Consider the following 24,800-nt stretch of genomic DNA (forward strand, 5'->3'; position numbering starts at 1 on the left):
AAGCAATATGTCTGGTATGGTTGAAAGACTGGATAATGTTAAAAAACTGTAAGCTTCTGGCCTTGGAAGGACATAAAAAACTATTTGGATGGCATGCATACATGTGGTATGACAAAGTAAAAGCGGACTCTATGTTTTTGTACCATTATATTCGAAGAAGCCTCTTCACGGTCTGGAAGAAATACAAAGCGTACATGGAGGATGGAATTCCTTCATGGGTGGTTCCGTATGAAGTAATAGATCCGAGAACTGTTGATAATGAACAGCAACGCCTAACGTACAAGGAGATTACACAAATACAATATTCAAAGTTGAGAATAAAGACAGAAGAAGAATTGTCTCCTTGCTATGGATGGTTTCAGTACAGACAGATCAGAGATCTTTATAATGCGGACTGCCTGAGAGGAGGTATAAGATTGGAAAAATCGGAGTTGGAGGAAGTGTTACTACAAGAAGGCAAGAAAGAAATATCTAAAATTTATAAATTACTTCTGAAATGGTATACAGAGGACGAAACAGTAAAAGTCCAGATGGTGAAGTGGGTAATAAATTTTCATAAAGAGATAACGATGGAGGCGTGGGAGCATCTATGGAAAAATACATTGAAGATTTCAACGTGTACGAACGTCAAAGAGAATGTGTACAAAATGATCTACAGATGGTATCTAACACCAAAGAAAATTGCGCTTGGAAATACCAATATGTCGGACAAATGCTGGAAATGCAGAAAGCATGAAGGTTCACTATATCATATGTGGTGGACCTGTGAAGTAGCTAAACAGTACTGGGGAGAAATAATTGAAGTAATTAATGAGATTTTGCAAATCCAAATTAATAAGAACCCAGAACTGTTGCTACTAAACCTTGGAATGGAGACTGTTCCAGTGCAATATAGAACATTGTTATTTTACATGACTGCTGCGGCAAGACTTTTGTATGCGCAGAAATGGAAGACACAAGAAATACCAACTGTAGAAGACTGGATTTATAAATTGCTGTACATGGCAGAAATGGACAAAATGACAAGGAAACTTAAAGATCTTGACCTAGGGCAATACATTACTGATTGGGGGAAATTGAAACAATTTTTGGAAAAAAAGTGGGATGTAAAAGGAGAACTGTGGCAGTTTGAGAATTTTTAAAGAAAAATAAGGATAAGAGAGAGAGGGGGGATCTTACCATATAGGGGAAATGTAACTATAATCTAAGCTAGTATAAGGGTTAAGGGAATTCTTTTTCAGAGTATATGAATAAGGGTATAGTTAAACAAATATACTAATGGGGTATACTATATATAATATATTATGTTAGTGGATCAGATTGTATATTATATAATGACTGTGTAATATGGTGTTGTGTGCTGTGCCACATTGGTGGCAGGGCACACAGCAGGGGTTTTAATACATATTATATTGACAGTAGTATATTTGATAGAATATATGTTTAAAAGGAATAGAATATGTTGAAACTAAGACTTTTGTTGTACATTATATTATACTGGTCTGCTATATTGAGGGGTATAGGATGTATACTATATTGATAGTATAACCGAAAGATGTATATTATATTGATAGAATATTTGATAGTATAATTGATAGAAGTATACTATATTGATAGGATATTTGATTTATATGATAGAATATCTGAAAAAAAATCTTAGAATGTGCTTAGAGTAAGGGACTTTATTAAGTAATAAGAGGGGTTAAGGGTTGGAAAGCTGTTGGAAGTCGATAGAGAGGGGGGAGGAAAAGGGTGGGGGACAGGGTTAATTAGATACTGAGGGAATGTATGTATTAAATTTGACAAGTATACTCACCAATAAAAAATTTTTATAAAAAAAAAACTGGCACTTGCCTTGGTGATCTGTTAGTGGTTCTTATCTAGAAACTGCATAAGGAAAAACCTGTAGCTGCTCTCCATGCAGCAATGTGTGGAAAATATTACACTGAGTCCCAGGATTTGGTTGGAGAGCATATGTTGAAACTAAGCAGGTCGAGGTCTGGTCACTGCCTTACTGGCACTGTACATACATCATGTGGTACGCTGCCTTGATTTCCATAACTCAAGAAAGGTGAATATAAATGCATTAAAATGAAGTATTCCCTGTGAGTCTTCCCTGACAGCCAGCAGGGTGTAGTGGATAGAGGGTTCCACTAAGATTTGAGAGATCAGGTTCACATCCCTGCTCTGCTACAGAAGTTCGCTGCATAACACTGGGCTAACCACACACTCTCAGCTTAACCTACCTCACAGGGTTGTTGTGAGGATAAAATGGAGGTGAGGAGAACAATGTAAGCCACTTTGGGTCCCAACTGAGGAGAAAAGTGGGATATAAATGAAGTAAACAGAAATGTGCAGAGGGGCAGTTTAACCCTCCAACATCTCAAAAGTTCTGCTCTGAAAAGGACATCTGAGCCTCACGCTTATCCATGACTAGAAACAAAGAATCAATCATGTGCACACTCCAACTCCTTTTCATTCTGCTACAGCAAGATCCAGAATGGGGATAGGTCTCTCGACTCTTTCCAGTTATGTTGGCTCTGTTAATGACCATTACAGAAGGACACGAGCTCACGGGTGCTAACTTTCAAAACACTTCATCCAGCACAACTTAGAATTTGTCATACTTGGGCAAGTGGATTGATTTTTTTGCCTTAACTGGAGGGAGTAACCATTGTGGGGATCAGGGCATGCTAGCAATGTATTTGTACTACATTTCTACACAAATACAACAGTCAATGTTTATCACAAAGTCAGATACACAGAGAGAAAGTATTTTATTTAACTATTTTAGGACCTGGCAACAGAGAAATTCATTTAAAGCATGCAAGCACACATTAAGCAGCACTTTCCACTCTTTTATGTAGTTTCCAGCATTCAATGAGTTGCCTACATTTAACGGTGCAACTATGGGCAGACTGGGAGAAAGAATGACAACACATTTACACTGCCCTCATTCTATCTAGCACACCTACATTTTGCCAGTATTAAACCTATCAATAAGTTTATCTAGGCATTCAAGCTGACAGTTGAGTGTAGGCAAATCTAGAGAGAAAAGTGTAGGATTTATGGCTGTTTCACATCCCAGGCTGCCCTGGGCCACTGATTCCCTACCTTCACATCTGAGTATCAAAATTGCCGGGTAACCTTAATAGGGAAGGGATACTCCTGTTTAAAGGGAAGAGTTGTATCTTGTTCTCTTCAAAGAAGAAAATAGCCATGGGCTCTTTCCTGGCCACCTGCTATCCCCCGCAAATACTACAGTTAAGACCAAAGCCAAGGTTCCATCTCTGATCATTCCTGCTTGACTTTGTTGAGTCCAGACATTTTTACTGGCTATGAGAATCTCAGTAGTTGCAGTCCTGAGAACCACAGACTCCATCTATGCCCAGCAATCTCACTTACACCTTATACTCTGGACTTGGCCTACCACAATAAAGGTTCCAATAATAAGACAAATCACAAGATACCATCCTGAAACCAAGCTGCAGAACACCCCGTCCCTTGCTGAGATGACAGACCCATAGTAAAGGGTACGACGTAAGGAAAGAAACTAATAATATATTTAAAAGTATATTTTTGTACATGCAAGAATCATGAAGACTTGTTCCATACATACGTGATTTAGTGAAGAGGCTCTTGATCTCTGCTACGGTGGCATTGGGCTCCACCTGAAAAAAAGCACCGGAAGTGATCAAGAAACCAAATATGTTCATTTTCTTCACATCCCCATCCAAGAAGGAATGCTCATGAGAAGTAAAGCCTTTCTTTGTCAGACCTTGCAGATCCCTCACAGAGGAAAGGTTTCCCCATTCTTTAAAAAAAAAAGTGATGTAATTAATCAGAGGCAAGAAGAATTTAAAAGCATAGCAGAATAACAGAGAGGCTCATGGACACTTTTAAAAAAATTATTTATAGTCCAACTTTCTCACTGAGACTCAAGGCAATTATATAGTGTAATAAACCAATGGGTGGATTGAAAACTGCAGAAAAACCAAGCATTCTTGGGCTTACACACCAGGCAAAGAGCTACTAAAACAGAAACAAACATCTGATGGCAAGGACAGCATGGCTCAGTATCAGAAATATCAATATTCACAAAAAGGTACAGATAAAAGCAGAATCTCTAAGCTTCTCGGACACCAAGCACAACCTTCCACGCTTTCCACTGCATGTTGCAGCCAGTTCCCATCATTTTTTCTTTTTCTTATGAAAAGATAAAGATCACTGATGAAGGAACAGGTAGGTAGTTTTCTTATACCAAAAGGAGTGGCATAGAAAAGCAGGTGGGGAAAATGCTGTAAGTGCTATAATAATTTAAAATATATTTCTTCAGGCATTTCACAGACCTTCGAAAAATAGCCAAACATATCACAAAGCATAATATTTTTAAAACCTTCATGAACTCTGCTAAATGTAGAAATAGTAGTTAATGTGTATGATATCATCTTTTGTTTAGACTCACTGTACAGCTTTTTCCATAAAAAGGACAGATAGAAAAATGTATTATCAGTACTATAAAATGTGTACAGGAAACAAGATTCGATGCAGATGTTTTTTAAATGCACAGTGCTGCCCATGGTTTGTTAATGGTTGAATGGGGCCAGGCACAGAGTGGTGTAGCCAGTTTCTAGCATGTTTTACTATGCACACAGCACTTGCTCCTTAAGTTAAACATAACTCAATGGTACCATCTGCTGATGCAGTGACAAACCGTTCATTTCATGGCCATTCATGATAAGATGAAATCGTTTACAGGATACAGCCATGAATACCACCATTACTCTGATACCCAAAGTAAAAAAAGACTGTCCTTGCACTACACATCTCCTTCCAGCCCCAGCAATGGCGATGTTGCAAGAGCAATCTGTTGAACAGTCCAGCAGATGGCTCTCAAACTAGAGAGCATCCAACTCAGCTTTCAGATCAAAGCAAGAGAGATACATATGGATTCCACTACAGGGTTGGTGCCAAGCAAGGATCAGCACCTCTAATAGCCTGAAAAAGCAGCACAACCTAGGAAGTGCAATCCATGTCTTGAGTTACAGCTAAACAAGCAGCATAAGCTATGACTCAAGGCCTGGATTCCCTTCTGAATCTGGTATTCTCACTCCTCGCTGTAACTCCTCAGGAAGCCTTATCCTGAGAGAGAGTTTGTCAAAATAAAGGACACCCAGCAGAACGCAAACTGAGAGATGATCTGTCATTAGGTCACAGATGGTTAAAGATTACAAGACTTCTCTAGACTTGCACTTGTTCTGCAACCTTCTGTGAAGCAAAATGGGTGGATGCAGACAACAATTTCACCAAGCAACTAATATCCAGCTTCCATTTCACCTGATTGGTAGCAAAATTCCCTTACTACTTGGCAGGATGATTCTGCTTATCAGCTACACACCATGCTAAGCTGCCCCTAAGTGAATGCCTTTTCTGTATTCGTTCTTCACACTGAAATATATCAGGCAGCGCACCATCTCTAATATGTAAAAGGCAAGCAATGTTACCAATGACTCACTTTTTATCCTGGTGCAGGCACAGTGAGTCATCGGCAACACGGCAACGGAGGCACCTGGAGAAGCAGCAGCCACGGAGGCACTGGGGAGGCTCAGCAAGGCCTTCCAGAGGCCCCCGTAGTGACGGAGAAGGCTGCTGCACTAGTGTGGCCCTCTGGAGGCCCTGCAGCAGCCATGGAGGCAGCAGGGAGGCCTGGTGCACTGGTGTGGCCCTCCAGAGGGCTGCGCCACCGCACCGGCCTTCTCCATCATTACAGCGGCCTCGTGGCACCATGCCCCTCCCAAGCCTGTTATCCACACAATGGTCTTGGCTGCTAGTATGGAAATATTTTTTTTAAAAAACTAGGATCCACTCAACTTGTAGGCCCTTGTTTCTGGGGAATGTGGACATCCTCCCTACATGCAAGTCGGGTTTTTTCTAGCACTTATATAGCATGCTGCAGTTACTGGGAAACCCAGTCTGCTTCATAACAACTTTTTATTCTTTCAGGATGGAGCGTACGCTTTCAGGATACTCTGGGCTGATTTACTTCAAAATATCTTATTGTCAAACAGATTTATGTTGTGTAGTCTCCATGAGAAATATTTTAAATATATGTAAAGTGTAGTTTCGTCACACTATTGTCACAGCCAATTACTGGCATCACAGATATCATTGTTGACAGGGACAGCTCCACTACCACCACACCTATGCAATTTTGGTTTAAATTTTTAGCTGATTGAAGAGTGATCAGTTCTTCACATTGGGTTTGGTCCTGTGCAGATCTTCCATTCTTCTGCGCAGTGTTTGCATGAGTGGACTGCTAGACCCAACCCAGTGCTAAAATGAGCACACAGGTAGCCTTTTAAAAAATTAGTACAAGCTCCTTCCTCATAGTATTAATACTTCACCGCATTACAAAAGCTTTGTTTAAAGGGGTATACTGGCTTTCCCACCCTAACAAGACTCCCATTAATTTCTACATTACTGTTACATGCTTCCCATTTCCATAAAGCAGTGAAGTTCCAGGAGCAGCACTATCTCAGTGCCTCTGGACAAAAGCATCTTTTTAGTATTTGCTTTATTCACTAAGTATACAAACAACACAGATGGAAAAAACTGCTACAAGGCAGCAGATGAACTACCCCACATCAGATTCCCCCAAAGAGAAAGACACACACTCTGAACCATAAGGGGCTTCATCCTGAGTCAACTCTCATTGCTCTCTCTGGGTTGGATCCGAATTAAATTTTCCAACAGCAGAATGGAAATTTCCTGCCTCTTCCCTTCCACTGCAGTCCACTAATTCTCACAAATTGTGCTCCTTGGAGGAACAGGGACCTTGAGGAACAACATGAGGGGGGAGCCTACAGTGGTGAAAGGAAAATTGGTGGAGTCTGCCTATTCAGTCTGGATCTAACCCTCTGCTTCTTTCTGAGTATCTTTCCAACTCCAAACAAGTTGTTTTTACACACAGACACACACCTTCTCTCAGACGGAAAAGATCACCTCTATGTCCACACTGAAAAATGGAGCTATTAGACCATCTTCTCTAACCATTGCTCCACTGAGGGAACTTCTACAACTCCTACAGAATGTCATCACAAACAAATACATGGTGATAGACTTTCATAGTTTAATTAGACAGCAGTCTCAACTGTCACTGTTATGGGAGCAGCCTATAATGAACACATAATTAAAGGATGAAGCTGCTATCCACAGTCAAAAGGAAATTTGTACAAGTCCTTATAATTCATTTTTCTGGATTTCAGAAAGTTAGGAGAAGGATAGATTTTTAGAAAGCTATAAATCCAGACTAAAATATTTCTGTATACTCAAGCTTTTAATTAAAGGGCTGGTTTTAACATGTTAAAGTTTGTTTTTATTCTGCGAAATGTTTATGACCCATATTAAGCTATTCTGTATTTTAATAAACTTTGACTTTTTTAAAGTATATTTTATTTTATAAACCACCTCAGGCAGATTCCCTGGAGAGGCCGCATAGACATTTTCCAAATAAATGGAGAGCTAAGGACCACTTCACACATTTTATTTTTTTTAATTTTATACAGTATGCTAGGCCCTATCAGCATTGGCAGCTGCCAGCCATGGCCTGACTCTTCCTCCCGATCCTGCTTAAAATGGCAAATGGGGAGGGAGTACCATTGCCTTTCTCCCAACGTGGCTTGCTTTTCACCTTCTCTAAGCAGTATCCTAGGATCTCCCAAGACAACAATCCTCTGTCCTGTCCTGCTGACAAGACCCCACCCTCCCAGGAAAACATGCTTTCCCCAGCCTTCATATCACTACTGGTAGGGCTTAAGTGACTTGGGGCAGGCTCTGCAAGCCTTGCCTACCTTTCCACATAACTACCAAGTCTTTCTTGACTTCCGGTACGACCCCCATCACCATAACAGCCATCCCACCACTCTCTCCCCTTTGCCAGTGGTGTAGCGCCCTCCCATAGCTGCTCTGGTTGCCAAAGCAATGGGCACTGCCATTTTTCCAGTGTCCTGCCCAATCCCCAATCCTGAGGTCTAAGAGCCCTGTCTGATATCCATGGTCTGATTTCCTCCGGTGTAGCTGGAGTTGCCTTGCTGGGTAGACTCACTTAGCCACCACACTTAAATACAAGAACATTCATATATCAGATGTGAAACACATGTATTTTCACTTCTTGACCCTTTAAAATACATATGTTAGCAATTTAAAGCTGCTATCTATATTTTAAAGAAATATGTAGCTAACCATGTTCTTGTATGCACTTCCATTCACAATACCTATATTACACAGGCTGTTACTAAAGGAAACTACAAAGAAACTTTCTTATGATGTGGCCCTGAAGTAAGAACAGCTTCACTTGTTTTTAAAACATGTACTAGGTACCCAGTTTTACTCCTGAATAAGCAAAAAAGCTAAATGTATTCTCCCATGTACAGACCACAGAAACAAGAGTCAAGCACCAGGAGCCAATTTTGTGAATAATTTATGAAGGGGTACTAAGAGCAAGCACTGTCTTGTAAAACCTGAGAGTGTCTGGGTACATCTGTTCATGTACAGATTTATAACTGCAGCAACTGATCAGAGTGTGCCTTTCTAGAATAGAAGCACTCATTCTAAAGCAAGAACACTTTTCTAGCTCACAACTGTTGCATAGAAAAAACTGGAAAAACATCACTGTGAATTTCTGCCAAGGCACAAAAACCAGCTTTCAGCAGCCAAGGTTTGAGATCTAGATCCAGAGGAGTTAGCTATATTAGTCTGTAGTCGCAAAATAGTAAAGAGTCCAGTAGCACCTTTAAGACTAACCTTTATTGTAGCATAAGCTTTTGAAAACCACAGGTCTCTTCATCAGATGCAGAGAACCACAGTTCTCTGCATCTGATTAAGAGACCTGTGGTTCTCAAAAGCTTATGCTACAATAAAGTTGGTTAGTCTTAAAGATCTGAGATCTATTCACCAAGTTCAATTCTTTGCATTGATTCTATTCTACATAGGCACCCAGTGTCCAAATCGCAACAAAATTTCAAACCCTAATTAGCCCTAATTAACTAAATTAAGCATTATTTCAGTAGCAGTTTACACAACACAATGAACTTTAGATTTTCAAATGCTTCCGTTTGATGAACTCAGAAATCTATACAATAAATAAATATAATAAATAACAGATACTGCAAAAACAAAAGTATAAACATTATATTGTCAAAGGCTTTCATGGCCAGAGAACGATGGTTGTTGTGGATTTTCCAGGCTGTATCACCGTGGTCTTGGCATTGTAGTTCCAGATGTTTCTCCAGAAGCTGTGACTGGCATCTTCAGAGGTGTAGCACCTCAGTGTCACACTGAAAGATCTGTGTCTTTTGGTGCTACACCTCTGAAGATACCAGTCACAGCTGCTGGCGAAACGTCAGGAACTACAATGCCAAGACCAGGGCGATACAGCCTGGAAAATCCACAACAACCATATAAACTTATTACTTTCAAGACAAAGTCCTCTGTATCTTCTCATGCTCTGCCGCTCTTCATTTCTCCTCTCCTACCCCAGGAAGGAATCTAAAAACAAACATGCTGTTCCTCTACCCTTCTTGTACAGAATGCCCCTGGCATCCTAGGAATTGAAAGAGGTGAAGGAGGAGATGCTGATATTTCAGAAGGGTGTGTCATAACCATCACAGCCAACCCAAGCAGGTGCTGGTGTAGGGTGTCTAAGGCAGCTGAAGGCCAGCTCCCCAGTGGGGAGGTGTGGTTCTCTTCTCCCTTACAAGGACTCTTCTAAGATCTAGCACAAACCTACCAGAACTGAATAAATAAAGTCAGTGGAGCACTGAGGTTAATGATAGCCACTATTTAGATTGTACAGGATATCTTAGGAGTATAGCAGGCAGTGCTATTGACAACAGACTGGCCAAGCCAAAAGCCTGTGTGGGAACAGAAGAGCCAAGTTAAAGAAATTTACAAGTCAGCAATGCAACCTGACACAAATAAGATCCTTCTCACATGACAAGACACTTAGCACCTCCATGGGCATTTCATACGCCTGTGTGGGCCACACATGCAAACCTACTGCCAAGTTCGCAGAATGGCAAAGAGACTCAAATGGTGGAGAAACAGTGGCACTGAAGCCAAGGAATTAATTACAGGAACATAAGTCCAGAGCCTTATTGCTCAACAGTCCCATCATTGGTTGATTAATCCTAGAAGGAAACAGTCCAAGCTATCCTTTCTCCAGCAATCTGAGCTGTGCATTCTGTGCCTACTTCTCAGTTAGGTAGAACTGGGCAATACAGTGTTGCTGCTGCTAAACATCCTGATAGGCTGTAATGAACACATGGAACTCAGCAGCGATTGTTCCTTTGTAGGTCACCTTTTGTAGTGATTTTGGTCACTTCTCTATTTTTAGTCTTGTATCTTCCACACTCAGAGCAGGTTGCTCATTTATCTGAAAGGGTTTACAATGACCACAGGATTTAAGCAGACATAGGCACTATGTCCTCTACCTAAACGAATACAGGACTTTTTCACATTGCTTACCTTAACTCGCAACGACCCAGAACATCGTGCAAAAAACGCAGAAGATCGCGTTTTCTCACGCAAATCTCGCGTGAGAAAATGCTATCTTCCATGGTTTTTGCACGATGTTCCGGGTCATTGCGAGTGAAGGTAAGCAGTGTGAAAAGGCCCACAGTTGATGCACTATAGGCATGAATGACAGGACAGGAGAATAAATACTTTTCCTATGCTCTCCTCTTCATACTTCCTAGTTATTCACAGATTGAAATGGGAAGGACAATGAAAAAGACTATTCTGATCTTCTCGATTCATCTCCATTTTAAAGGAATCTCTCTACTCCCCACTACTTTGTGCAGGAAAAGGAAAAACTGTTGGCCATAATAAGGGCTAGAAATTCTCCCTCAAATCAGATTGGCTAGCACCTCTGAGCGGCAACTGCAATTCTCTGTAGCATGAGGCAAAGCCTGCTGCTTTTGTGCACTAAACTCAAACTTACTTGTTCTACAAACAACTTTGGGCATTATACATCATGGTTCCTATTGCACTTTACTTCCAGCACACTATAATCTGGTTTCATTTTCATTCTAGTTTTTTAGTTATGACTTGGTATGCTGCAGCCTTCTTAAAAGTTGTGCGTGCATGCAAGCATGCAAAAGAACATTACACTAGCTTTCCAGAATATCTCAAGAATGACTGATTTGTCAAGATATGGTTCTCTTTTTTATTTTAACTTTGAAACAGAATAAAATAAACTATGAGTCTGGCTGTTTTGCTTTTGTTTATCACAAAACTACTCCTTAATTTAACATATTGCAGAGGCTTATACATTAAATATTTGGTCACATAAAACATAAGATTTCTTCTGTTCATTCAAAGGGGTTCTTTTTTTACTCCTGCATGAAAGACTGGTATTTATCAGCAATGGGAAAACTTGTTGAACTGATGGAATTCTTTCCCCTGAGATAGGAACAATCAAGCAAGTGTCAGCTATGCAAACACAAAAATAAACAATTGTCATTTACTAGAAGAACAACTTTCAAAGGAGACATTTAGGGCTCTGCCCTTCCAACAACAAGGGAAATTTATCTCCCAGCAGCTGCTGTCAGTGAGGATTTAAAGGTGTGAACATTTGCATATGAGGGTTTCACACGTTCTGCCCACTTGAAAAAACCTCTAAGCTCTTCCATGAGAGCAGTAGCTGTATTATATGCTCAAGGCACCTCACAGTCAAGGATATAAGAATGCTCAAGAGAAGCATTTGACATTAGAGCTAGCTTAGAAGATGCTTAATGCACCCAGCTCAAGAATTCCCACAATTTAACCTGGAACCCTCTTTCCGGCTGTGGAGAAAACTGGCGGGAAAAGTGTGCTATACATAACCCCAAGGCAAATAGAAGTGCCTCAAATTTATCATGACACTAAACGTTATGATTTTCAAGCCAGTCTTGAAACTGGATATTAATAATGTGGGCTTCTGTCACCTTATCTGGTTGAAGTGAAAATTCTACCATTCAATACACTGGGAAGCATGAAGAGAGAAACGAAGTGCCATTAGACTATCCCTTTTTGGAAGCAGGTGTAATTGCAGTAAAATATTTTTACTGCTGGGTCTTCAGGAAGACCTAGAGACAATATCTTGTGCAACTGATCTTCAAGGCATGATGTTGACTGCCTCTCGTGCACACAAGTGCATAGCTATTTGAAGTAACAGCAAGGATTCTTAATTATAAATAAAGACAGCCAAACTAACCATTATACTCTAATTCAAAATACAGGCCTATAGTATTGTCATTATTAAAACAAGTTTCCCAACACCTGCTTAATTCTCAGAATACAAAGTTTTCCTTTTTAAGTAAAAAAAATTATTTAACATTTAGCAAAAGGTCAGCCCCACCCTCCTTCCCTTCCCCTCAGATTAAAGTCCTCACCTTGTCCAGGAAGCACAGCTTCTCCCGAGTCTTGGCATCGAGGATCTCCACCTCAAAAAAAAGAACAACTTTTTTAGATTTCTTAGTAGACTTGATAGAGCCCTTGGAACCTACACCATTAACATTCCTTTGAGGGGGCTGACCCCCCTCTACCGACACCAAACTCCCATCCATGCCTCTTCCCACTGCAGGAAAATCCCCCAGTGGCGAGGCTGGGATCACAACCAGAGTTTTGCCCACTGTATTCCAGCTCCGCACACGGGCCGCTCCTGCTCAGCAGCGGAGGCAGCCTCTCAAGAGGAGCTACTTGTCTTGCAATCTGAAAAATAATTCCTGAGGCAAACTCTCCAGGCTCAGCTTCTCCAGCAGGATCCAGCGCAGCACATAGAAGGGGTTCCCTTCTAGTCTCTTCGGCAGGTTGTGTTCCAAGGCGTAAGGTGATAGCTTGGGGAGCTGAACCACTACTGTTCCCAGCTAAATATAAAACTGTGCCCAGCAGAGGACTCCTTGCAAGCAATCTCCCAGCAGGCAAGCCATACCAATGAGTTTTTAAAGATATCACCCAAACCAATTAGTGCCATCCAGTGCTTCACAAGCTCTCTATAAAAGCACGTATCTAGGGACATCTCCCTTCAGTGTTTCAGACACACAGGAAGCCTCCTCCACCATTCAGCTCCAGCATTCCAAGGTGCTGAGAGCAGGTTTCAGAGGCTAGCAGAACCCTTCCAACCATATCCCTCACAATAAAGGAGGCCAGAGAGCCTCTGCTTTATGGACAGTGATGTAAGTTTTCCAGAAAATTATGGATCCAATATGATAAGAGTCGGTTCTGATTTGATATATTTTACGAACATATATTTTGGCAAAGAAGATTTTAAAAGTCCCCCATGTTGATTTTAACCCCATGTTAATACCTGAACTGAAATATTTGGTGTGGGGGGGGGGGATGAATCAAATGTGATTTAAATGTTACAGTCAATAAATTCAGAGCTTTGTGAAAATTATTTTTCTTACAATAATATGCAATAGTATGTAATTCCTGGTTAAATGTGGGGGTGGTGCAAAGTAACTACAAGCAAATCGTGCAATCCTATGAAAAGTTACCCAAGTCTACACCTACTGAATTATAGCACACACCCAAAGAACCAAGCGTAGTATGCTGTTGATGTGGTTATCCACTCATCTGTTTCAACAGACATTTCCAGCTTCCCTCCTCCCTTTAATCTTTGCCTGCAAAAATCCATATTAAAGTACATGGACAGCATTCTAAGGCTTTCTTCTTACTGGTTTTAGATTCATTCTTGCAGACAACACTCGAGGAGTCTGCCAGCCTACACAGATTCTATTTAGTATAATTAAAAATGTGTAGCAGCATTCCTTTAATATGTCTAAAATTTGACCTCATTTTATTACAGCCCATGGACTGAACAAATAAAAACACTACTACTAGCATGATGGTTAAACTCAAAATCCACAGTTCAGATGGTGGGGGGTGTTTGTGTGTATATATACAACAGAGGAAGATGGATGCCTTCATTCTCTGCCTGTAGGTTTCCCAGATGCATAAGACTGGTCATTGTTAGAAACAACATGCTAGAGCCCTTGGTCTGATTCTGCAATATTCTTAATTTCTATATGATGATTAAGGATTAGCCACAAACCAGAATGTGAGACCGAAGGCTGAAGTCAGTGGGTTAGGGCCAGAATATGTGATACGCCCAACACGAGTTGAGGTACGGGTATGAAACCTGACTTACAGTCAGATGTACATCAGGGGAACTTACGTTAAACAGCACTCATTCACTCAGTATTGTGAGGGAGATCTGCAATGGGGGAGGAGCTTCCAGTTTCCTTCCTACACCAGGGGCATTCCTCCCTTTTTCTCTGGCTACACTGCCCTACAGAAAGCCTCCTACTGCTAAATGGCACAGGAGGGAAACTGTAAGCTTCTTTCCCTCCTCAACGTGTTCCTTCATAGCACTGAGTGAACAAGGCTGTTTAAAATGAGTTCCCCTAATGTATGTCTGACCATCAGTTGGATCATGCAATTGTGACTCAACTCATGTCAGACATATTGTGTATTTTGGCCCTTAGCCACATTTGTACTTAAACCATGCTTAATGCAATTCTTTGACTTCCCTAGCAAGGTTAGAAACAATGCCCATCATAGTTTTATGCCATCCTCCTTCAAGGAGCATCATACATGGGTTTGCCCCTCCTGAATTTTATCCTCATAACCATCTGATGTAGGTTAAGATGAGAGATACTAGGTAACTTGGGAGAGTCACCAAGCTTCAAAGCTAAGGAGGGATTTGAATCCAGCTCATTCCAATCCTAGCCTACTACTGTAGCCCCTATATCACTGATTTGTGCTGATGCCTTCCTACATGTCCTTTCAGCAGCCAAAAGCCATTTCAGTGTATGTTTGGAACTTTAACCAAGGTTAAGGCAACAAATAATGGTTTGTTGTCTGCCCAGCCCTGAGAGATTACCAATCATTTACTTTTAGAGGAATTAATACTTAAACTGTTAATTTTAGAGAACAATCCTAGAAGTTCACATTTAGTTATAAAATTTACTGTAATATAGCCAAGCTAAACAGCAAAATGAATGGAGCAGATAGTAAGTTTAAAATGAATTTTTCTTCCACGGAGTCAGTCAATCTTTAGAAATGCAATGGAACAAAATGGAATAGGGGTGAAAAATAAAACTAGATTCACAAATCTAGGCAGGCAAATTTTATTTATTTTATATTTATTTATTAACATTATTTATAGTCTGCCTTTTTCACAGACTCAACGCGGATTACACAGTATAAGTCAGCAGAGTCAAGATCAAAGACATTTCAACAAACAATGCAATAGGTATATACATGCAAATCTGCAAAGATTTAAAACCAGCAGAAATCCAATACAGAGTTGAAGAAATGCTGAAACAGAGCATAAGCAATGCTAAGTCTGACATATTAAACAATATAGGAACTATCCACTAGGATCATGCTTACAGCAATAGTAGTAAAATCTATAATCCCTCCCTATCCCTTTACTGTTGCATCTTTTTGAGACCACTTCCTTACAGAAACATTTTCCTATCTGAATAAGAAGCCATCCTGAATAAATTCAGGTTTGTATAGTTTGAGGAAAGCCAGGAGGAGTGGAAGCTTTCCTGACCTCTTCAGGTAGGCCATTCCATAAGGTGGGGGCCACCACAGAGAATGCACATGCACAGGCAGCTGTTGATTTTGCCCACGTGCAAGGTGGCACCTGCTGGAGGCCCTGGTCGAATGAGCAAAGCTGCTGTGGTGGAACACAGGGAGAAAGACCGTCCAGTAAATATGAAGGACCAAGGCTGAGCAGAGCTTTGTATGCAAATACCTTGACTTTTGCCCAATAAATGATCAAGTGGCCAATGGAGTGACTGCAGAATGGAAGTAATTTTCATGTTCCTCCTAGCTCCCAATAATAACCAAGCTGCAGCATTCTGCCCCAACTGGAATTCAGGAATAGCAATGGCCACCCTACCTTCGTAAGCAGCCAGCTTCATCTGGCCATAATCCAATACAATTCAACCGATCTATAGCTGCGATTTCATTTGAAATACAATAATGCCCAAGCTGAGAAGGTTTTAGTTTTGCATAGGATGTTCATGGACTTCAAGATCCAGATTCAGGCTTTTCCAATGGCCACTTAAAAGCATTCACATGCCCAGATCAATCTTTTGTGGCATCACAGCAATTAGTCAATAACATCAAGATACACTAGGTAAGGAAAGAGGGCAGAGAGTGTGGAAAGCAAAACTGAGGAGCTACATGCAGAACTGGCTAGGAAGCAAGTACAACGACATTTGTGGCTTGATGACACAAGGGGTTCTTTGCAACTGACACATGATCAGCTTATTTCTCATCTGCCTGGAGATGACTTTATAGCCAACAACTAGAATACAGTATTAATGATCTGTACTTTCTATGCTTCCAAAACTGACCACTGAAACTAGGTTTGGAGGTTGTTTGATTCTGTAACATCTAGAGGTTCACAGCATTCTGGATTCAAAATAGTGAAGCTTTTTATATTACGATCTCCTGTAAACTTTTTTCCTACAAAGAAAGGCCAAATTTTCTTCCACATGGTTCACACTTGCTTGGAAGTACATGGTCACAAAGAAGCAAAGCACAACATATGGTTGTCTCGAGTGGGGCAGCAAGAATTTGGAGCCTGTTCAGCACTGCCAGCAGAGAGCAAGGACCAGCTCCAAACAGAAGTATTAATAGAACTGAGCCTCAGAGGCTGGAACAGTCACTCACATGCCTCAGAGCTTCTAGAACAAAGACTCGCTTCCAAGGGAAACAGCACACAGATCATACTGACCATATTAAGTTGTTGTGGCCTATAATTGGTTGCACCGGGAGACAGGGCTACAGTGGCTATTACAGGTAAGCATAGTAATCCAGAGAAGAAACAAGATGTCCAAGACTGCAGGGAAATAACAACGGGGAAACAAATGGATTTGCTAGGATAGCATGGACGGCACACAATTCAAGATCTAATCAAAGAATGAAGGCAGACTGTCCCTCCTCCCAATATAAAGAGGTAAGCAACAGACTCTGGTGAGTAATAATGTGCTACTTAGGGGTAGGAGTATACAGAGCAATACCATCTGTCAATGTCAGATAGGCTGGTTTATATTATACACTATTGCAATCACAGTACTTTATACAATTCCCTGAGCTGGATAGCTCAGGCTAGTCCAATCTTGTCAGATATCAGAAGCTAAGCAGGGTCGCCTGTGGTCAGTATTTAGATGGGAGACCACCAACGAATCCAGGGTTGTTATGCAGAGGTTGCCAATGGCAAACCACCTCTGAATTCTGTTGCACTGAAAAACCTACAGGGTCACAGTAAGTCGCCTGCAACTTGACAACACTTTCCACCAATTCTTTATGCAATAGGTCTTGCAAGCAAGGAAAGATTAAGAATCCACTCAGTTTTCAGATAAAAATACAGTTAAAAAAGCTAAGCAGATGTGTGCAGAGAAAGGACATTTTTCAAATTCTCTAAAGATTCAAGCCATTAGGTCAAAACAATTCATGTCATTTAGCATACTCCCTAGAATGTTAAAAATTGAATTTTAAAATGCCAAGAATTTTAAAAATTGATTATTATAATAAACTGCCAACTACCTCAAGGATCTGTTGCAATGTCTTTTGAGTTTTGTTCCATTGGTAAGCCATCCCTCCCCTGAATGGACACAATGTGCTCAAGGCAATCTAGTCACTAAGATTGTATTCAACCTGTCTAGGAAAGCTATACAGATTTACAAGCTCTCCTGTTTTGTGTGGACTTGCGAGACGAAAAGTCAGTTAAATTAAGTTAGCCTAAGCTTATCACATCTTTGGGACAATGAAACTGCCTTTCTGCTCTGTTTAAACTTTGGGTTATCTGCAGTTCTTTAGAGACTTGGACCAGCTTGATCCAAGCAATTTACGGTCATATGCCATACTCCCTATATAGAATTCAGAAGATATAACACCCTAGAAGGAAGCCTACCTAGCTCTAACAGAAACACATGTTGCATCCCGCCACCCCCCCCCCCCCCGCCAAAAAGAGACTGGCAGAAAATGTAGCAGCTGACAGAATTATACGTCTAAGCCAAAACCCACATAATTTTGGAGTAACCTTAACAACTTATTACCCCTCTTTTGGGGATTCCAGCTTGCACAAGTACTTTGAAGGCTATACCAATAGTATACCAATTTGCCAATTGCCTACGGCAATGTAGAGCTCAAACATGTTCTGTGTGTGCGCGTGTGCATGTGCATGTGTGTACACAGATTAGACAAAAAGTTTTGAAGGTTTAATATTGTCAAATAGCCCATGGGCTGAGGCCAGAAGCTCTGCACTGGACATATGGCAACAAGTGCTCTGCTACAGAGGCAGTAGTATAACTGACCAGCAGTTATTCAGACTCCATACAACTACAAAAACTCTTATACACACACATATGCAGCTGCTCTGTTTTTTGCAGAGCAAGGAGACTATAAAGGAGGGAAAGGGAAATTATGTCCTTTTCCCCCTTTTCGTCTTTGCATGCAATCAAAGACAGTGCAGGAATGTGTTACAGTGTCCTTTAATGCCCACTGATTGAAAATATTAAAAACTTCAACCTGTCTCATATCAATTCCCTACTGTTTTTGACTCTCTAAACAACTAAGGCACAGGAGATGAGGAAGGTCATGCCTAAAAAGCAATTTTATCTGATAGTTTTGTACCAATTTATTTTTGATTGAAGTGACAGGTCTTCATCACAAAACCGTGCATTAATCTACTTCAAATACTCAAGATATTGACTGATGAGCAAAAGCTGCTTGCACCAGCAACAGGTTGCAGAGACAAGGGGAGAATAGGCAAAATTGCCCCTCATTTTGAATCAACAGAAAATTTTGCACCACCACATTTTTTCAACCTCATCAGAAGGAAGGAAGGGGGGAAATTTTGCCTAATTCCCCTATCTTACTATAAGTCCCTGGTGTTTGTGACATTTTGTCCACAAAGTTCCCTCAATTTCCAACAGTGGCTTTTTGGATATTTGTAAGGGACTGCTAGTGGGCCGGAACAAATTAACTCTGCTCCCAGTTCATGGGATTAAAACCCAAAGTAAGCAGTGTTAGATTTCTCTACTTGATGATCAAGATAGCTCTTCTCAGGTAAAGGTATATCCTGAAAAAGCAAAGCAGCCCACACAATCCATTGTGAAATTATCTTCTTAAAAACAGAGGTGGGCTCTTCCAAATTTTACTCTGAGCTCTAAGGAAACTAAAGTCGCCTACATCCATATATCAGCTTGGCACTATGGTACTATTTTTTTGTACACTGTTCAAAAAATCATGCTTAGGGATCATGCTCTAGAGGCCTGGCAGTTAAGTTTTTTTCCTGCTGCTTTAAAGGCAACTCTCCAGATATGCAGAACAGGTAGCATTTAACTCTTTCCTCTTGGCCCCTCTCACCAACTCAAAGAATGGATACTATTGACCTGAAATAAGACAACTGCTGATTTTGATTATAGTGTCTATTACCTTTCTGCCTACATGGCTCAAAAGCGTGACATTCTTACACAACAACAATCTTCTCCTATCCTCTCCAGTTGCAAGTGATCTAAAAGTCTTACTGTCAAGGCTCACTATCTGCAATAAACAAGGAAAGGAGCACAGCAACAAAGGAAACTTTGTCAGTTTCCATCTCCACCTGGATCCCAAAGCAGTCCTTCAGGAAACTGAGTAACTATCTTGCCCCCACAATGTGAGCAAGTGAGGGAGGATGAGCATTTCAAATGAGAACCACTTTTTCTAGCATAAGTAGTTGCACCTAATTGGTATGCTGCAAAAATAATATTCCACAAAACAGAAGACGCTATTGGGGGGGGGGGGGTTTACAGCAGAAAAGATCAACAGCATAGCTCTTATAACCACCAACTGCCTTTGAACAGTATTTAAGAGGCAAAGTGTTATAAAAATGCAGAGGATTTCTCTACAGATCACAGGGCTATCTCAGTAAAAAAGATATTCTTGTACTTACATATCAAATTAAGTATAAAATTCACATATGTACAAAATGTGAAGAGTGTGTGTGTACACATTTGAACTACACACAAACAAGAGAACAAACCTTTCTTGATCACCATTCACACAACAAAAGGATATGCACCAAATATATGCACGTTTTATTTAGGTACTTTCCTTTACTGAGTACAGACTCAAAGAGCCTTACAATACCAAAAAGAACAATAGAAAACCATCAGTTCTACAAAAAAATTATATACAAGTTACAAAACAAAAAAACTTCCCATCAAACTAATCCTCAAGGTAGGGAAAGGGACAGAGCTGATGGTAACAGCTCTGTCCTTGATGGAAATGCAGTCTCTCACCAAAAAGGCAAGCAGGCACTCCCTTCTTTTCTTCCAGCAGACACCTGCTGCAGGGAGGATGCAGGGAGGGTTAGGGCAGGTTGTAATAGCTCTGTCCCTGAGGGAAACACTTCATACCTGATGTTTGTATTTGGAATCTAATCTCACCGTGTACAAAAATATCTCCTATGCTGTCCATAAAAAAACAAGCTTTGTATGTTCCAGTATCTTAAGGTACTGCTACATATATAAATTAAACTATCTCAATGTAACTTTACCATCACAAACTACACAATCACTCAAATGGTGAAACATGAGAGACAAGCTGGCTTGGAGAAGCCTGGAAAATCTAATCAAAGTAGTCAGCATAGAACAATATAGATGAATAGCGAAGATGTGGAAATAAGTTAGTGATGATCCTCCAAGCTGGAAATGGGAAAGTATCAAGGCAAGATGCCAAAAAGTCCCTGTAAAGTGTTTGGCATCTTTCAGATGAGTGCAGTAAAGTAAGGATGAGCTACTACAGAATTCCAACGAGAAAAGAGAAAGTATGAAGTACAAAGAAATGCAATTAAAGATTAGCAGGTTTAATAATAGAAAATTCTACTACTTAGTAGCAAGAGGTAAGTATTTATATTGTTCAGATCCCCCCAAATGTAGACCAGAAAGTTTTTAGTTTTGCCCACAGACACAAACAAAAGCAGGATGACAAGTGAAACAAAAGCTGCATTGACATATCTGCAAACTATTACCAGTATGGGGAAATATACACTCAAAAGAGGTTGCATCACCCCCCACTGGCAAGAATGGCTGAACATCAACAAGTGGCAGACTCTAAGAAGTACAGACAGCTAGATACACCGTGCCTGAAACTTAAGATCTCTAATCTCTTCAGTTTACATACATGTGTGGAGACTATCTCCATCTGCAACAGGGCTGCTGCTGCTGCTAAGTACCAGACTAAGCCACTGAAGGAAAAAAAAAACATCCAGACCAAAATTAGAACAAGTTAAGGATTACCGAAAACTTAAGGTAACAGTACCCTCTAGTGTTCACTTAAAACCTACACAGCGGAAAGGACCAAGGGACTATGCATGAAGCCGACCTAACATGGGCTAACATCATAATTACTTTGCACATTAAGGGTGCCTCTGAAAGAGTATACAACACAAAAACAAAGTTTTACCTGAAACACAACGCCCAGCTTTTCTACTTACAAATTAATGGCTGCATTAAGTACTCAAAGCAAGATGAATGGTAGAACTGGGGGTAAAAAACTGTTCTTCCATTAAGCTCTAGATAAAAGGTAGCCCTGCCCTAGCAAACTTTTACCCCACTGATATTTCCAAAGAGAAATATTCCTGTTGCATCAGGCATTTAAAACCTTTTTTAAAAAAGATAAATATTACAACATTCTTGTACAAAGAGATTGCAAAATGTGTACGACTGGCTGAATTTGCATGCCAACTATTTCCAAATTAACATCAGTTCACCCAAGGCAGACTAAATAAGGCTCTGCCCAATTTAAAAAAAAATGACATTTTTTCCTATGCACAAAGTCAAAATACATAAAATATGCTAAAGATTTCTTCAGAATTCTTCAACGCTTTAAATTAGTACAGGGATAATGAGATACATTGGGAAATGTATCCTTCTTTCACAGCACAATTTTAGATGTTTTCATCTGAGTTACTTTTTCGTGGCTAGTTGCCCTGTGGCTTAGGAAAAGTTTTAAATAACCCAGTCCAAGGATAAGGACCAATCTCACTAATCTCTCTCTTAGAACCATGTGGCTGGGTCACTTAAACTACTGCCCTAGCTGAGAAGGAACACCTCACAGAAAAATCAGATCCTATGCAGCTAGGCTAATAATGTTCCCAAACTTTCACACCAATCCAATACACATGAAACACAGTGTATCGAATTTTGCTCCACTTCTTCAAAACAAGAGTATTCCTTACACAAAGCAAAATGAGCGTACTCAATTATTAATCAACTGGATAGCCCAGGTGAGCCTGATCTTGTCAGATCTCAGAAGCTAAGCAGGGCCAGCCTTGGTTAGTAATTGGATGGGAGACCTCCAATGAAGACCAGGGTTGCAGAAGCGGGCAATGGCAAACACCTCTGTTAGTCTCTTTGCCATGAAAACCCCACCAGGGGTTGCCATAAATCAGCTATGATTTGAGGGTACTCCCTAGCACCATAGTCCCATATTTCAATGAATCCTTCAACAAGCTCACAGGGAGTTTACAGCTTTTTTTCTTTGTCATAGAGAAAGAAGAAAATTCCATATCAAAATCAGATACTAGGCGACTAGGTTATCATTTGTAGCACAAGAGCTACTCAAATGGAGCTACAGCAAGTGGACTGAGCTCTGTGGATCCTCAGGCACTGAGCAACAAGTGAAATGCAAATCCTTCTAGTGGTCTATAGGATGACAAGCATGGTAGAAGTGTAACACAGATCTGTTCCATGCAGGCTCAAGAAATATCCCACAGCAGTATGGTAGATTAAAGCTCTAGGTACAGACCAGTAATTCCCAAACAGGACACAAAATTGAGAACACCTCCAGTTTTGGTTGAAAGAAATGAATTATTCAAGGCTCTGGACACTGCCAAACCTCTTTCCAATCAGCCTCTGGGAAGGTAGTTTCTGATGTCTCTCAGCATCAGAAGCAACTGAATTACGCAAAGTCATCCAATGCAGAGATGTGCTAGAATTAACAACCAGAATTACCAGATCTACTGCCTTTTTGTATGAGCCACTGTTTTAGGCTTGCCTCCGTCTAATCTCTTCAGATGCAAGAATGAAGTGCAATTCCATCTGAGAAAAACACGGTGTCCCAACTATCAGAAGTTTGAGAAACAGCATCCTAGGTTGTGAAATGAAGAAATCTTTTACACCCTACAGCTCTTCTAAGAATCAATATGAGAGTACTGCAAGTTACAAAGAAAGAGTTGCAATAACCTTCCAAGCCATAACTTTCCTGGCCCAACGAAGTTAGAAAGGCTCTCACACTTTCGTGTACAGAATGTGTGGAATGGAATCGTTCAGGAGGGGATTTTTATAAAGGGAACTGAGGCAGAGTATTATTCCACCTGTGGGAGAAGCATTATCTTCAAAACACACGTGGAAACCAAGAGTCTTGGTGTCTGTTCCAAAGCAAGACATTAACCACTAAACCACAGGACTGGTTTAGATAATTATTCTCTTATAATCTACCTCTGACAGTTAATAAGCCCTCTGACCGAAGAGAGGTCAGAAGTTGATTTATTTCAGAGGTTAAGTGAAAACCTTGTACTCCAGCCAAAAATCACTCAATGTTCTCTTTTAAGAACGAATAACTAATCTCAAGAGTTTAATCACTCTTGAAATGAATATAAAAGAATCACAATGATTCAAAAACCACTAGGATATTTCAATGAAATTAGGAACAGAAAAGCATACATATAAAATTATTTTATCTATCCTGTTGCATTCCCAACAGATTCCTGGAAGGCTGTGAAAGCTATGAACAGCATGCAGGCAGTTTTGGAATGGATGAGGGCTAACAAACTGAAACTTAATCATAACAAAATGGAGGTGTGATTGGTGGGGGGAAGGTTTGAACCAAGATTTGGGATAACTCCTGCTCGGTCCTAAAGAAGCAGGTTCATAACTTGAGGGGTTCTGCTGGACCTAAGTCTCCTGTTTGATAAACAAACGGCAATGGTGGCCAGACGTGCCTTTGCACCAGCTTCAACTGGTGAGCCAGCTGTGGCCCTTCATGGGCAGGAAAGATCTTGCCGCTGTGGTGCATACCCTGGTAACATCTTGATTAGATCACTGCAATGTGTTCTACATGGGGTTGGCATTTAAGACTGTCCAGAAATTATAATTGGTATAGAATGCTGCAGCCAGAATGTTGATTGGAATGGGTCATCGGGACCATACTAATCCACTCTTGTTCCATCTGTACTAGCTACTAATTTGCTTCTGGGCTCAATTCAAGGTGCTGGTATTCACCTTTAAAACCCTACGTGGCCTTAGGGACCACCCTTTTCCACGTGAGCCTAACCATCACTCCAGTCATCCTTGAGATGCCCTGATTTGGGTGCCTTTGTCATCTAACTTTGGAACTCCCTCTCTAGCAATATTTTGTCTGTTTTACTTTACTGATGTCTTCCACCAGTGAGTGAAGACTTTTTGTTTCACTTGGCATACCACCAGTAACAGCCATTGACTCTCCTTCCTGGTTTTGATGTTGTGAGCTTATATGCTTTTATTGAATTTTATATATTATTTTAAATGCTGTTTGATGTTCAGATTTTTGCCACTTTAGTTGCTCTATTTGGATGGAAAGGCAACACAAAAGTGTTTTAAATGAATAAATGTAAAAGACAAAATACAATTTCTAAGATTATCACCAAAACGCTTTCAGAAAGATAAGATAGCCTCACATAACCCAAATGTGAGAGATTCAGGGGTTTTAGG

The 24,800-nt window shown here is 40.5% G+C and overlaps 3 protein-coding genes across 4 annotated transcripts in view; 2 read left to right on the forward strand and 1 right to left on the reverse strand.

Moving 5' to 3' along the window:
• Window positions 1-24,800, reverse strand: part of LOC129328231 (very-long-chain enoyl-CoA reductase) — a 48,418-nt gene that overhangs the window by 10,309 nt on the left and 13,309 nt on the right. Inside the window, exons 2-3 of one of the 2 annotated variants that reach the window (XM_054977153.1) lie at window positions 12,432-12,482; window positions 3,620-3,671 (exon numbers count right to left, since the gene is read on the reverse strand). In XM_054977153.1, coding sequence (XP_054833128.1) covers window positions 3,620-3,671; window positions 12,432-12,482 — 103 coding nt within the window. Of the gene's footprint in view, window positions 1-3,619; window positions 3,672-12,431; window positions 12,897-24,800 lie in introns of those variants that run through there. The other variant, XM_054977152.1, reaches the window with a different exon arrangement.
• The window catches only part of LOC129328232 (dnaJ homolog subfamily B member 1-like), a 67,674-nt gene continuing 59,617 nt past the window's right edge, over window positions 16,744-24,800 (forward strand). The window contains exon 1 of the mRNA XM_054977157.1: window positions 16,744-17,017. The gene's annotated coding sequence lies outside the window, so the exon portion shown is untranslated. The remainder of the gene's footprint in view (window positions 17,018-24,800) is intronic.
• The window catches only part of LOC129328233 (PDZ domain-containing protein GIPC1), a 116,297-nt gene continuing 108,442 nt past the window's right edge, over window positions 16,946-24,800 (forward strand). The window contains exon 1 of the mRNA XM_054977160.1: window positions 16,946-17,017. The gene's annotated coding sequence lies outside the window, so the exon portion shown is untranslated. The remainder of the gene's footprint in view (window positions 17,018-24,800) is intronic.

Source organism: Eublepharis macularius, chromosome 4 (assembly GCF_028583425.1).
Source record: "Eublepharis macularius isolate TG4126 chromosome 4, MPM_Emac_v1.0, whole genome shotgun sequence".
Classification (NCBI taxonomy): Eukaryota; Metazoa; Chordata; class Lepidosauria; order Squamata; family Eublepharidae; genus Eublepharis; species Eublepharis macularius.